Source organism: Atta colombica, unplaced genomic scaffold (genome assembly GCF_001594045.1).
Source record: "Atta colombica isolate Treedump-2 unplaced genomic scaffold, Acol1.0 scaffold38, whole genome shotgun sequence".
In the NCBI taxonomy this organism is placed as follows: Eukaryota; Metazoa; Arthropoda; class Insecta; order Hymenoptera; family Formicidae; genus Atta; species Atta colombica.
In genome coordinates this window covers 2646585-2663007 of record NW_017259490.1, presented here as the reverse complement: position 1 = coordinate 2663007, position 16423 = coordinate 2646585, and the positions used below count along the sequence as shown (strand labels likewise).

Below are 16423 nucleotides of genomic sequence, written 5' to 3'. Positions count from 1 at the left end.
CTCTCTCTCTCTGTGTGTGTGTGTGTGCGCGCGCGCGCGTATGTGTGCGTGCACGCTCACGCGATGACCCAACGATAGATGAAACTGTAGAATATAATCATATATTTTTACTGTTATAATTGCTACTTTAACATTTTCAATATGCATGCGCATATATACACACATACACAAATACAAATTTATGTAAACAAATGAATAAACACGAAAATCGCAATAAAAGATACTTTCAAATATCTTTGACTCAGAAATTAGAAATAATGATGTTTCGCCCAATGAGATTTTTAATAAAAGATGCAAGAACTATAACATATAATATATCACAAGTTGAAGCAAATTAATTGAAAGCGTTTTCTTCAGATAAATCCGTTAGTCATATTTTACTTTTTTTCTTTAAATACGTTTTATATAGATATACTTTTATGTATTTAACAAGAAATAGATATTTATAAAATTATTATTCTTTTTAACAATTTACTTTATAAATTATATACTGATTAAAATACAATTGATTTGCAGTAATTACAATTAATTAATTACAGTTATCGCAATGAGCCGTTAATATTAGGAATTATGTATCAATTATATATCATTAGGAATTATATAATTGCGAATGCCGTTTTGTCATCTCGAAAGATCCCTAGATACTGACTCTGCAATGTCAATACCTTTGATACTATAACAAATATGTCATGTAAATGTGTTATATAATCATGTCAATATAAGATGTCATATAAGATGTTCACATTTTGAACTTTTTATTCTCTGTAACAAATATTATAACTTATAGCGATAATTGAACTGGATCTAATTCTCAGGTTAATGAACATTAATTCTTCGCTCTTCAAGGGTTTCTGGTCCTCTTAATGAAAGAAGAACCGCACCCAAGACAAACATTCTTATAATTGTTCGCGTCATTCCGACTGACACCTATTGTTCGCATACACACCTTCTCGTTATTAACTCTTGTTATAACTTTAGGAACTTTATATTTAAGGTGTAACGTTATCTGTAACAAGAATTCAAAGAACTTCAGAAATAACATTCTTTCTAAATTTTTTGGAACCTTACTCTCTCCCTCTAAAATGTGAAAATAATTGAGCCAGCTTTGAAAAATAAGTGGCTCAATTTTTAATCTTTAAGAGTGAGATTTCACTCTTCAAAGTGAGCTCCACTCTACAAGGAACTTTAAAAGAACATATTTTAATCACACACACACACACACACACACACACACACACACACACACACACATTAAAGCAATTGATGAAGTACATAAGAGGTTCCTTTTTATTTCATTAAAAATTAATTTCTGCACATTAATTTAAAAAAAGGAAACATTGTTTTATCAGTTAAATAATCTATGTTTGACATTTAGGTTAACGGAAATAAATATAATAAATATATTTAAAATGTTTCTAAACAACTGTTTGTTCTCATTTTTTATTGTTAGTTTTTAGGCTTAAATTATAATATAAATTATAATATAAATTTAATCCTAAACATGAGTTTTCTTATTTATAAATAATATACAAATATGTTAGAATACATATTTAAACAGTTATTTTAGAAAAAAAATATTTGTCGCATATTTGCTTAATATGAGCAATTTACATCATATAAAACATACAATTTTTATGGAAGATCAAATACGAATTCTTACGAATACAGTCTCTCTTACATAAATACAAAACATTCCGTAGCGTTTAAAACGTGAACTTTAATCATTACATTTAATGTTACGAAATATTCCAATGGTCAATAATAATGAAATTTGCCAGAGCATCCCTTTGTGCAAATTTCGGAGATAAAGAGCGCTCACAAAAGTAGCAAGCGTATCGCGCTCAAAACGAGATCGCGATCATGAGTTCTGTTATTTAAAATGTTCGCCGTTGGTGGTCGCCATGGGGCAATTTAATTCATTCGTAATTAAAGCAAATATTGCCAGACCGATCATGTAAGAATTAACTTTTCCGTCTGACAGGTTCTCCAGCAGCTTCTTGACGCAATGGCAAACTGAGAGATTACAAGTTAATTAAACAAATCTATCGTCTGTTCAACGTAAAGTCGGCATATTCTCATTGCTGCGTATATCTCTTAATTCTGATCTTTGTTGTTACGTGTGATTTATGCTACGCGTACACACTTACACAGAGAATCACGTGACAAATGTATTGTCTATTTTTAGGAATCTCATTTAGAATATTTAGATCATTACTAATCTATCGATGTGTGAAAAAAAGCAGCAAGATTCAAGAGAATATTAATAAATTAATTTAAAATTGATTGTGAATATGAAATATCACATAAAATTTCATTTTCTCACTAATTTCATTGATTTAAGTAAATAACTTTTTTGTTCCAAGTAAGAAATACTATTTTAATGTAAAATAAATAAGAAATTTTATCTATAAAATTAAATTTAATACCGAAAATAAAAAGAAAGTTTTTGTCTGTTACATTCTACATCTTTCCATTATAACTTCTATATAAACTTTGATCATTTTTATAAGTTCCTTTAATGTATATTGTAAACTACACTTTCATAAAAAAAAAAGAATTTTCAGAGCTTAATCCTTGCGAATATCAATAAATAAATTACATATATGCTTCGAGTCAGTAATAATAAAAAAATATGATGATTGCAATAAATAAATATAAATAAATAAATAATTTGTTGTCAGATTGGATTTTTACTACGTTGCGCAAGAGTTGCGTCACATATTTTATTACAAGCACATATTTACAACAGATATTCGTAACAGATAATTATTACTGCGACGCGAGGTGCATTCGTATGATATATGGAATAACGGACTAGTGACTTAGCGACTCCTCAATTGCGAGCAGTACAGTAAGTGGGGAAGGATTTTCGGATTGCGCCTACTCGCGCGATTGTGTTCCCGCTCGCGAGGAAGGTAATATTTAAAGCGCCGTGACAAGCGGCACCGATCGATACGTTGATCTATCGTCATCAACGAGTGACGCCGTGACGGTCTAAGGGAGTTAAACGGTCTACCGGCGTTTCTGTACCACCCACGATTGACAGTCGCAGATTAGGCTTCTTCGTAACCGACTTGATTGCCGTAGCTGCTTCTGGTCCTGGAAATTTTTCAGGCGCATCTCCACTGCACCATGGTTAGCCGTATCTCCACCATTTCTCTTTCTATAGGTCAGTTTTGTATTCAGAATATTTTCAACGATTTCTAATGTCTTAAAAGTAACGCAATCGAAAAGTTTTCATCGCAAGCTAAATAAATATTGTGCACTTTGAATTAATTTCTTAAGATCGGAAATTAAAATTTAACTGTGAACTTTTTCCTATAATGCTAAAGAGAGATTAATCGTTTTAACGATTAAGAATTGAGATTAAACGTTTTAACGATTCCAGTGAGACTTCAGTGGAACGCGCTTCAATGCAACACGATTATGGGACGGGAGTTGAAATCTATTCTCCATTCATTTTCTCGTTTGACACGAATTTATGAGATATTTGGGTTTTGCCAACTGATTTAAATCTGGTTCTTTAAAATTGGTGCGACCGTTGCATTTTTATTTTGTCGCTTCCGCTTGGCGCCAAGTTTTCGATTTGCTTTTTTACACGAGCAAAAAAATAAATACCAAGGAAATCTAAATATATTTTTCAAGTTAAAAAATCTTTTTTTAACTTTTCTCATTATCATCACACAATCTAACACACATATCGAAATCTTATTACATATTCTAAATGATTGACTTACTGTTTATACACAGTTATTACAATATTTTCATTTCCAAAGCTTGTTTCAAAATATTCCATTGCGTTTGAGTCATAAGTCATTCAAAATAAAATATTGCAAACCATAATGTCATTGCGGCATCAATTCCGCTGAAATGACAAAAAGCAATTACTTCTCTGCTTATTACTGTAACTTGCCACTTTATGTGTAATCATTCGATTAAAATCCGGCAAAGTTCTTTATCGGATGTACGTGCCACTTAATCTTATGTCGCTTCACAGCAAATGACATCAAAATCATTTTGGTGTTAAAATGATATTTTTATTGCCACAACGACATCAAAATGACGACATGAGCAGAATTGATATTAATTTGCACTGTATATTTACGCAAGTTTTCGAGAGAAAAGCGCTAAGATATTTTTCTGAAGATAGTTTAACTATGACAAATTGTCATTGCATTTTACAAACAATTGTTTCTCGCGGGAAACAATAGTAGAAGAATTTGCGTACCACTCACACAATTATTGTATCTGTAAGATAATTGAATTTCAAGAACTGGGCAAAAAAATTCAGTCCACAATAGCTAGCTTTTACGTCAACGTGGCGCAACATACTGATTTACGTTTGCATCGAAACAATCGGAAAATAACACTACTTGCACGAGAACGACGAATACGTGCAGTTCAGAAAAAATATGGATGATGAAATAAAGATAAGTCCTACTCATCTTTAGATAGTAACTTCGCTCGAAAACGTTTCATATTCTCATGTCTTTATCCGAAAAGCTCTTTAACAAATAGAATCAGCATTAGAACGATATTCAAGAATAATCATACTACGTTATTTACTTACGACTCTAACATTAATCTAAGCAACTTGTCAATCAGAATTTTACGATGACAACAAAGCGTGGAAATTTTCTTTCTAACAAACTTAAGAAATGTTTGAGCAATGACACAATGCATATCTTGTTCGTGACATATATAACTGTTCTTGATGTAACAGAATGAACGTGTTGATTCAACAGAATGAACTCGTTCGTTACACTTTTGACATTATGCAGCAGCGTTCTTTTTCTCGTTTGCAATATTGAGATATTCTTCTTGATATGATTGTTATACGCGGAAAGAACATATTTTATTGAAAAATTTTAAAATTTACCTAGAAATATAAAAATAATTTTATAAATAATTAGTGGATGCTCAAATAATGAACAATGCAAAAAAATTTTGACAATTCAAAAATTCTAACAATTAATACGAACATCCAATAATTACTTTTATATAGTCAACAAAAAATAAAAATAGTTTTATGTGTGTGGTTCTAAGAATAAATCAAATGTCAATAAATTGTTTACATGTATTTCTGCGATCTAACAAAATTATATCCAGGTCGGTATTTAGTTAAATTTTTAGCAAAATCGTTTTTTTCATGTATAATTCCGGAGAAAGAAAGAGAGAAAGAGCGAAGGAGAAGAAGAGAGGAAGAGAGAAATTTAACAAACTCATTCGTCACGATATTACACAATATATTTCTTCTTTGATCGAAATACTCCTATACGCAATTAATTTCAGAAGGCTTAATTAGCTCATTTTGTGCATATTTAACATTAATTATCGGTATTACTGCATTAATTAGTAAATCAGAAGCAAGCCACCATAATTCTGTTAGTCCGCGTAAATCTTATTACTTATCTTCTCCCCCTATTCCAAGTTAATATCTCCACATATACACGCGCCTAGATGATATTGTTTATAATAGTTTGATAGGAAAATAACTGAATAATGAAAGGAAACCGCCGTTATGCATTTTGCAGTCAATCGCGGTGATGCATAATTTTTCGAAGATTACAGATTATCATACATTATATTAATTTATAAAAAATGTTTTTTTTATTACTTTGGGCTAAAATTTTTTTATACACTTTTAGATACCGCAAGTCAGATTTCAGCATAAGAAATTCTTATCAATATTGAGTTCAATTAATGAAGACAATAATAAGTACAAGCACTTGTGTCATAATTATTAACGTCTATTTATTTACTTAACTCCAATCAGTGTGACAAAAAGTTTTGATACACTAATTTCAATAATACTTCAATGTTTCTTCGCGAGATGGCATAGTGAAAATACGCATCTTTATCACAAGAGATACGGCTAAGGCTAAATGAATCACGTCGACGTTACAAAATGCGCATTGTTTTAATTCCATAAATTTGTGTAAAGATGTATGGAAAATTTGGGCGCGCGTAATCAGTTTATACGTACATGACATATCGCAAAATTTTGCGGCTCTATCAAAGAAACGAAATGTAAATGATAATTATTTTCTGTTCGGATCTTGCGTGTTTTCACATAAATTTATACGTGAATGCGATATAGTTTGAATTATGTTTATAGCGTAAACTACAGATATTTCAGACATTTTTATGACGTAAAAAAATTTTAGAAAATTAATATTAAGATTAGAAACAGGACCGCTTATATGAATACATCGTAATTAAAAAGTACCTACTATTTCAAAATTAGATGTTGGAACGATACATCTGTGTATATGTATTTTTAAATAAATTTATCTCAGATATAAGACGCTGATTACTTTCGTACTTACAACAATTAAACTGAAATAAAATATTATTATTTAGGCATGATCTTAGATGGTGTATCGAATTTTAGAGATTTTGCATTGTTATAAGTATCGTTGTTATCAGAGAAAATTTCTCAATGAATAAAATCATTTTGGCTTTTTAGAGAAGGAGACTAAGGATCATGGGATCAAGGAAGGTACCGCAGATTTTGAGAAAGCTATGGAAATATGCGGTAAGTCATTGTGAAAGAGTATTTTATTGTAAAATAATACATAACTAAAAAAAATATTAGAAATACATAAATAATATAATAATCACGCAATTTTCAAGATTCTTATTAAAATTTACTATAATCATTTATAGGTAATGGAAGATACCAATATACTTTCCTACTGGTTTGCGGCGTGATGTTCATCTGCGTCGGCTGTCAATTTGGGGCGAGCGCATATATCCTACCGTCAGCTGAATGTGATTTAAACATGAAATCCGAAGAGAAAGGGCTGTTAAATGTCGCCTTTCTTGCAGGTAAATTTTTTTAACACATTTCACGTGTCCTTTAGATGATCCACTCAAATTTTTGTGTTAATTTGACACAAGATGAATATGTTAGAAAGTAACATAAAAATATTATGCAAAAAAATTAATACAAAAAGTGTAACACTGACAGTCATTTTTGTCATTTTCGTTATATAAATTCTTAAAAGATCACTTTTTTTTGAGTTGTATGATAATTTTGACGATTTTTGATGAAGTTCACTTTCAATGAGATTGATAATGGTACGTTAATGTTTACCTGACTGACAGTGATAATTTGAAAATCACATTTTCTGAATCGTGTTATTTCTGAAATAAGAGAACGATACAGATATATTATTTAATGGAATTACACATGTTCAATCGCTTCAGGCTCTGTGTTCAGCGCACTTTTCTGGGGAGTCTTCGCAGGTGCTTATGGAAGAAGAAATATTCTGCTGATAACTCTTTTCGGCGATAGTATCGTTACGCTGATCACAAGTTTCTTGCAAAATTTTGAGCTGCTACTAGCATTCAGAGTTATAAGCGGATTCTTGTAAGTATAATAACGGCAAATGTAGCATATTTTAATCGTGCTTTCATATGATATTTTTTTTTTGTTACTTTTAGAATGGGCGGACCCGGTTCCTTGATATATATGTATCTCGGCGAGTCCCACGCGGAAAAATACAGAGCAAAGAGCATCTGTTACTTAGGTTTTTTCTTCACTCTGGCTTGGTTAATATTACCTGGTAATAATTTTTTTCTTTAAATTATCAATAAAGAAGAACCTAGAATTGCTTTCTTTAAAAATATTCTCTATTTATATAAACAATTAAATGTATCACAATAACAGAATACAGGAAAACCAATATGAACTTATGGATTTATTCATTCAGGTTTAGCATGGATAATAATACCATTGCCGATATCCTTCAATTTTTACGGTATTCAATATAATTCTTGGAGATTATTCCTTGGCGCTATCAGTATACCAACTTTCATTATTGCCATAATAACTTTAACGTATCCGGAAAGTCCGAAATTTCTGGTGTCGCAAGGCAAGACTGACGAAGCTCTCATGATTCTTCAAACAATTTATGCGGTGAATACAGGACGTGATAAGAATGAGTTTCCGGTAAGTTTTATTAGGGAAAAATAATTTTTATTTTTCAAAATAGTATTATCAACTACTGATGACGTCATGTACTTTTACTAGGTGAAGGAACTTCTCTCCGATGCCATGTTCGAAGTAGAAAAGGACAAGGAGCCATTGTCTTCCTCAGACATGCTGATGAAATTGTTGAAAAATATTTGGTGGCAATTGCGCACAACTGTAACGCCACCTATCTTAAAGTACGCTTCTCTCTTGTGGATAATTTATTTCACGAATATGTTTGGGTGAGTATTTTTAATTTTCTAATCTTTGAAACAGTCGTATCTTTAATATATTCTCTTTAAAAAGCACTTAAAGAGAGAATTATGCAATTTTGTATAAAATATTTTGTATAAAATATTATCAATGAAAAGAGAATTTCTATCCCAACAAACAAGCTAATATTATTTATCATTATTTTAATGTAAATTAACATTATATAAAGACGTTACTTGAAATGACAACAAATAATGTCAACCTGTTGCTATTAAACATTCTCTTCTTATTTTTTATATTGTTAGTTTTGGAACAAAGTTATAATCAAGAATTTAATTGTTATATAAATGAAGTATTACTTAATAAAAAATATTATATATGTATTGTTTCATTCTATCATTGTCATCGGTCATTTGTATAGATACTACGCTTTTAATCTCTGGCAACCGGAATTGTTCAATCGCTTCGAGAAATATCATCAATCGCATCCGAATGTATCCGTGACGGTTTGCGAACTAATACATGAGTCGCAGATGTTAAATCACACTGTTCCAGAGGAATCGTTCCCGCTTTTAACAAATAAAAGCACTACAGAATGCAAACCGCACATAGATGAACGGGTGTTCATTAATTCTCTGATAATCAACGCCGTTTCCTTGTTTGGCAATGTCGCCTCTGGATATCTAGCAAATAGAGTTAGTCGCCGAACAATGCCAGGTAAGAATTATCTTTAATGTGAACAGAGGAGAGAGTATTATTTTTTTAAATAATACTATAGTGTCGTTTAGTAAATTAGCATTATCTACAATTTTTTTCTCTTTATCTTTTTTTAACGAGAATAAGATTCCGACGTTTCTTTTCTCTTTAGTGACCACATTGATGGTAGCTGCCATCGCTAGCTTCGGCATGTACTTTGTGAGATCCTCGCTGCAGATCCTTATAACTGCCTGCGTGTTCACTCTGATGGCAGCCACGACGAATTTCGTGATTACCAGCGTTGCGGTCGACATCTTTCCTACGCACGTGTCCGCCGCCGCGGTGTCCATGATGGTATGCTTGGGAAGGTTCGGCGCGGTGACGAGTAATCTCGCATTCGGCATGTTGCTGGATCTCAGCTGCGAGATCCCTATATTCCTGGTAGTTGGTATCACCACATGTAAGTATAACGAAATGTCCATCTCAAAAAATATTTATGACGACATCATAACATAAAATCAATATTGTTCAGAGGACCGATTTTATGTTAATTTTTTATGTTGGAATTTACTGAACAGCTTTCCTAAAACTTGGATCTAACGGATAAAATAACTTAGTGATGTTCAAGTAAAAAATAAAAAATCCACGATAAAAAAAATGAATAATTGATTGTTTTCAGTTGGCGGATTATTATGTTTCCTGATACCAAGTAAGGAAAAGAAATAAATGTCGAGGAAGAAACAGACATGTTAGGAAGAGAACAATCTGAAGTATTTCGAATGAAGTGATTCGTGTTAGAGTTATGGCACTCAAAAAACGTTAATTAAGCAGTAAAAATGCAATAAAACATAAACAATAAGCAAATCAATATTTTTTATTTGCTGTTGCTTATGTTATTGCCTTATACGGTTTCTGTGATTAACTGATTCACTGTTTACGTTTTACTACTTTACGTTTTCCTCTGTATCATCATTATTATTTTTTTTACCAAATTTATGCGATTTGCGAAGTTTGGAATACGAAAGAGCGCTTACTGTAAATAAGCATCTGATATCGATAAGTTCTTGCACAAAAATCCATGCGCTTAGCTTTCATAATCGTGTCACGCATCAAAACGTTCAGTGAGATTAGCATAATTTATTTTCAATCAACTTATTCTGAGAAAAAGTGTAAATTTATCGATATTTGTTTAATTACTAATTAAATGACAAGCCGTCCTTTATCAGTTATTAATTTTATCAGCTCGTCAATGACGGTCTAATTTCACTGATCGACGATACACATCATTCCATATCATTTTATTACTATCTAAACGTTTATCGATTAAGTCATTTGTAAATAATTATTTTAATATTTATTAATTCGTATTGTATAATGCGTGTAGTATGTAGATAATATATTTAAGTTAATTGCCACGTATTTCGTCATGTGGCAGATGTAACGAGTGATTCTTCGCGATAATGTATAAAAATAGAAATAAAATGTATGACAGAGAGAAAAGGTATTTTAATTATCATGTACAAAAAAGTAGGAACCAATCATTATCTGAAATATCTTATGTCAAACTAATGCACTGCAATTACGCACTAATCATCGTGCAACAAATGAAAGATACTTATCTATCAGTTTCTAAACGAGTCGAGTTAAGTATCGTTTCTTGGTAAGCTCCGCAGGAGTTTTAATGACTCAATATTTATGGTGCACCTATCGTGCATTAAAATCGCGTCCGTTCCTCGTATATTACTAATAGATAATATTAGAGGCAATATAGAAGTTTCTAGGAATCTATTATCGTCACGTTTTGTCAATATTAAATTATTTTTTTAATATTAAATTATTTTAACATCGTCGTTAAAAAAAATTTTCTTATGGCAAAATTATCAAGTTAAATTTTTCTTGCAAAAATATTGTTTGATTTATTTTTCCGCTGGAAAAAAATTAAAATAAACTTACAGCGTAGTCGTTGTATACATAATATCACTAATAGACACATAACGTAACATGTTAATAATGAGATTATTATTAAAAAGATTGAATCGTTATTATTAAAGAGATATAAAGCAGGATGTTGGTGATATTGGTGATTGATGATTAATAACACGTGGGATACAAATCTGCAATTTCGTATATTTGTTTTATTTCTTTTTCGTAAAAATGAGTGGAGAGAACTTCCTTGATCTTCGATATACGATCACGTTCGCTCAGTAAGCGTGTTATCTCGTTTCAGAATCGAATACAATAATATATTGAAAATAATATTATAAGTTCTCGGGAGTTACCTAATAATATCGTTATTTCATTACGCTATTCGCACTTACTCTCGGTACCTGTTTTCTTTATTATTATTCGTCGTTTATTATTACTACCATTCGTTATTATTGTTATCGTCGTCGCCGACGTAATACATAATATATACATAGTATGTATAATATATATATGCGTATGCGCGTGCGTACACATCTTATGTACAATATATACAGCAACGTTTGTTTTACCTCGATTTTTCGTTGTGCACTCCTTCCGCATCGATGTATTATATATACTTTTTTGTTGCGTATATTTTATTGCGCGTGATTCGAAAATGAGAAATCGCGATGCCTGATCGAAAGCTCTTTCATCCGTGAATGTCATCGGTGAATATCAAAGCGAACAATGGTCTGTGCTCGTTGCTTAATTCCAAATTCGAAAGTCAAATAAAAAAATGAATGTCAATATTTGCCATATCGACCAATTTCGAAACTGTTGTTACAGCAAACGATTAATAAAATTATGTCCTAAAAAATAAAATATATTGTATAATTACTGTTTAAAGAGTTTATATTCCAATATTAATTATTAATATTTAAAGATTTTATATTTTTCTTATTTTCATATCCAGACTAGTAATTTTAAAATACCATTATTATAGAAACTATTGAGAATTTTTCTCAATCAAATAGAAATGCAAGCAATTAGAAATGTTATTTCTTAGGTCATTTTTTCTTTGAGTTTCCAAATTCGTCGACGAGTTTGCGATAAAAATCGATCGATCTTTAAAGAGATGATCACATTCGATAAATCATTTGCGATGACAAAGAATAAATTTTTTATCAATTTCGCAAGGTTACGATTTGAAACGCATTCGCAATTGGGAAAAATCTAAGTTGTCCGTATTATAAAGCGTGTCTCTCTACTTCCCGACTACTATTTGAACTTTTAAAAAGCACAGTATCTCGTGGTAAGGCACTATTCGTTTATTCGTTACATTCTAACGGGCTTAAAGTGTACCCCTAGAATGTAGGACACGGCAGGAATCGTCGAAATTCATTTATAGATTTATAAATTCAAAATCTTTTCTCTCTTGTTCTTTTTACTCAAAGTTCAGTCCATTTAGTGTATATTGTTAATTTCGAATGAAAAGGAGACAAGATCAATGAATTTGGAAAGAGGAAAGATACGTATGAACCGAAGGTTTCCTCTTACTTTTCTTTCTTTTCCAAAAATACAGAAATATCGTAATACCGATGCCGATGAAGCGCTTACAGTACTTATCTGTAATAGTAGTATTTACGGATACGCGTGATAACCGCTAATTGTCTCTCGTTCTAAACACTAATTAAATGTAAACAGTGAACGGCTATACAAAGGCACTATGTGTCACAGACGTAGGGTCCTTATAGGGAAATCAGCTGCCTTCATTCATTCATTTGCGCAATTTTATCTTTGATTCGACATTCCATTTTACCTCCATCTACGAATATTTCCCGTGAAACTCCCCCCCCCCCTCCTCTCCCTCGGCAACCTCATTCTATTTTATTGTCACGTATTTTTTTTTCTCTTCGCACGAAGAAATTTTGAAATCAAATTCTGATCTTAATGATAAACCGTCAATTAAGTAAGACTCGAAGGCATCTAATCTCGCTAACGAGGAACTATCGTATTGCATGTTGTGTGTCTATGGTTTAAAGATTATTTAAACCTAGCCCATAGACACGTGGAGTGGTCGGTCGGCCGATAGCAGTTATGAATTAGTAAACGCTAGCAAACGGCTCTAATCGTCGTTCGATCGTTAACATTAATGTTATTACTCTCTCGTTATTACTACTACTAGATAATAGCACGTCGCGTCGCCCGAGAGAAACGGTAACTCGTCGAACAAGTGGCCGGCTCTTTTATTGGCGAAAGCCAATCGTTCCGTTTGAGATAAATCTCACAACGAATAGGCGTAAGAATAAATTATTCTTAATCAAAAAGCTCAGTCTTGCTTGACGCGCTTCAGAAAAACAGTCATTTGCCGATGTAACAATCTCTCTCATTACGCGCGCGTGAAATATTAAAATTGATAGTAATCTGTATTACATACAGATTAACTTTTGTGTTAAAGAAAACATCGGATGAAAAATGTGTTAAAAAATTATTAGTAAAATATATAATTTGGAAATAAAAAAGTACACACACACACACACACACATACACACGCGCGCGCGCGCATGCACGCACCACGCACGCACGCACGCACGCACACACACACACACACACACACACGCGCGCGCGCGCGCATATATATATTTGAATATTATTTTTAGACAAAAATAGTTCGCATTGATAATCACTGAAAATCAAGTAAATAAAAAATAATATATCAAGATTAAATGAATAAAAGATCAAAAAAAGCGGATTGTAAAAAAAAGATAAACTAGCGAAGCGCGAAAGGATATGAAGGAAAAAGAAAGCAAAACGAAGAGGTAGAGTGAAGAAGACAATCCATACATTAGATGAATCTATGTTTTCTATGTTTCAGTCGAAATGCAAAAACGTTCCACGCAGTTTACGAATGTACACAACAAATGTATTTAGTCTTTCTTATTTGAAAAAAAATCTTCATCGAAGATGTATATTACATTATTCACATCCGAACCTCCTTTTCTACTTAGATCAGTATAGACTCGTGCTTTCGATCATTTTTTACGACGCTACAAAAATTCACGAAAAATTATCAAGAAACCCGAAAGATTTCTCCGCACTTTATATTATATATTATATACAGATACAATCTATAAGTAACACTTTTGTATCTACAGAAATATTTCGAAAAAAACGAAAGGTAGAGCAGTATGCAGAATGTCAATGAGATTGACAACAGTACAAAAAACATAATTATAATAATAGCGTTCTATTAAAAATCATCCAAACAGACAGAAACGAAACTTCGCAAAATTTTAATTCACATGAGAGATAAAAGATTCGATAAAAAAAGAATATGATGAAGAATACCATGAAATAAACTTATTTTCTTGCTTCTTTTTTCGATAATAATTCATTAAATAAATTTATTAAAGCGAGTTTGCTATTGGACTTTCTGTAAGCGTAGATGTTTTTTTTCTTCTTCAAAGTTTTTTTCAGGAGGAGAAATTTATATTATACGATTTTTTTTTCGCATTTTCGCGATCTTTTCTCTCTCGAAATTCTCGAGACAAAGGAGAAATCGTTCTCGCATTTATTGCGACGAGGCATGTCGCAGGGGAAGAAGATGCCCGAATGTCCCCGCAGCGATATTTACGTCGTAGGACTGTCCTATCATTAATTTTAGAGTGCGCCTTCGCAAATTCCTTTTTGTTCTTAACATACGACGACCGCGACGGCTCTTTTGGATGCTTGAGCGCGACAAAAGCACAAAGAGGTACAAATATGAATCGTTACGTATTTTGTATGCGTACGCATAATATACGCTACGGCGTAGATCTGCGAATCGAACACGAATTACGAATTCATTAAACCGACTTCTCGCATCATATTACATTTTTCGTTAATTAATTAGTTCTTTTTTTATTTCTAAATTATTCTTATCGTATTTATACTGGTCGTCTTTTTTCGAATTATTGCAAATATAACATTATCATAATACAAATATAAGGACACGGACGTCGCTGACAAATATTAGTACCTCAAGCTCAAGACAGTAAGCTTAAATTATTTGTAATCGGATTCCCTTGAGGATACGAACGACGTGTCTGTCTCATAAATTGTCAAATGCAGCTCTTACATCGCGCGGATAGAGGCACGTAAGCATTTCAAACGCATTCCAAGGCGGTGCGCACGTTCTTAATCGTGGCACAAGAGGCAAAGATGGACCTCGACCACAACGTGTTGGAGAACAGCGGGAAAAGAGACTACGAAAAGTAAACCGGAGTCATCCAAAGCGAACAATCTGCCGACGTCCTCTCATTCCTCGTTACAATTATTTTCGCCGATGATCCAATCCGACTGTCGCTTTCTCTCTCTCTTTCTCTCTCTCTCTCTCTCTCTCTCTCTCACACACCCGCGCGCGCACGCACGCACGCGCGCACACACACACACACACACACACAGTTAGCTACCTATGACATCTTTTTGTATACGTCTCTGTATACATATCAGTATATAACATTTAAACGGCGTATACGCATCATAATATATCGTTTCTTGTAGCTCTCAATTCGTTCAATTGTTATTACAAAGTAACGGCCACTTTTACGTTCGATAAAAGCGGTAGTACGAAAGTAAAGTAATGGTCGAAAATAACGGGTCGATCAGTCAATATATGTTGTGTATGTGTGTTTTATGTACGCGTGTATGTGTATTGTGTATCATGTACTTGCGTGAATGAATACGTATACTGGTACACGTTTATATCATATGCACTTAAACACATTGTTCTGAACACTGTGTACGCTCTTTCCTTCTTTCAAATTCATTCGTATATTCTACAGAGTATGTAAAAAAAAAACGTCCGTATATATGCGTCTGTATAATCCTCTTCAAGTAAAGTTTCCCGTATATCGGAAGTCAGCGAGGCGTGCACAGCTACATCCAGAAGAAAATAAAAAACAACACAGAAGCCATTCTTCATTTCGGTCGAAACATTTCGACGACTAGCGCGACTAATTGTAAGCTGAGAGATGATCCTCATGAAACTATCAGCGATATCTCATTCCTCATTTCCGATGTACAGAATATCCTTCGTTAATTAACCGTTAATTAACATTATATGCAAACATCTCTCTCTCTCTCTCTCTCTCTCTCTCTCTCTCTCTCTCTCTCTCTCTGCTGTCTCGCTTGTTTCATAATCGTAAAAAAAGGAAGAAAGAAAAGACTCGCGGTCAAACTCTTATCACAGTACATCGTATTACTGTAGTATAAAGCTCCGAATAAGGAGGCATAATTTTTTTCTTTTTTCATGCGAAACGAGCTTGGCACGTGCGCACTTTTATTTCCCGAGAGTACGCGCTGCACCAAGAAGGGAAGCTGGGAAGGCACAGTGTATGTACATGTACTATACGTATGTACAGCACCGAACGGCAATCGGAGATAATACACCCGGGACTCGTGGCACGTCAATCGCTTTCAATTTTAAAAATCGATCACGCGACTATTCGATTCAGTACAGGTCCCCTCGCGACATAGGACTCGCCATAGAACTTATGCTACTGTAGCAGCCACGATTCTTTCTCTCTCTTGAATTAAAATTAATACATCAATTAATAAATATCTTATTAAATAAAAATTAATTCATAATAT

General features: G+C 32.8%; 1 protein-coding gene across 1 annotated transcript; it reads left to right on the top strand.

Moving 5' to 3' along the window:
• The first annotated feature begins 3109 nt into the window (after window positions 1-3109).
• Window positions 3110-9688, top strand: LOC108690922 (synaptic vesicle glycoprotein 2B). The gene is made up of 10 exons (XM_018198474.1): window positions 3110-3169; window positions 6470-6538; window positions 6670-6831; window positions 7213-7375; window positions 7450-7571; window positions 7719-7957; window positions 8039-8220; window positions 8613-8908; window positions 9060-9347; window positions 9567-9688. Exons 1-10 carry the CDS (start codon window positions 3133-3135, stop codon window positions 9611-9613), a joined length of 1605 nt encoding a protein of 534 aa, XP_018053963.1. The 5' UTR covers window positions 3110-3132; the 3' UTR covers window positions 9614-9688.
• Window positions 9689-16423: the final 6735 nt, after the last annotated feature.

Excerpts from the sequence above, each read along its gene's own strand:
- LOC108690922 (XM_018198474.1), top strand. The coding sequence starts at position 3,133 with ATGGTTAGCCGTATCTCCACCATTTCTCTTTCTATAG. Across the intron at positions 7,376-7,449 it reads AGAGTTATAAGCGGATTCTT|AATGGGCGGACCCGGTTCCT; the intron begins GTAAGTATAATA and ends TGTTACTTTTAG. Across the intron at positions 7,958-8,038 it reads GTGATAAGAATGAGTTTCCG|GTGAAGGAACTTCTCTCCGA; the intron begins GTAAGTTTTATT and ends TACTTTTACTAG.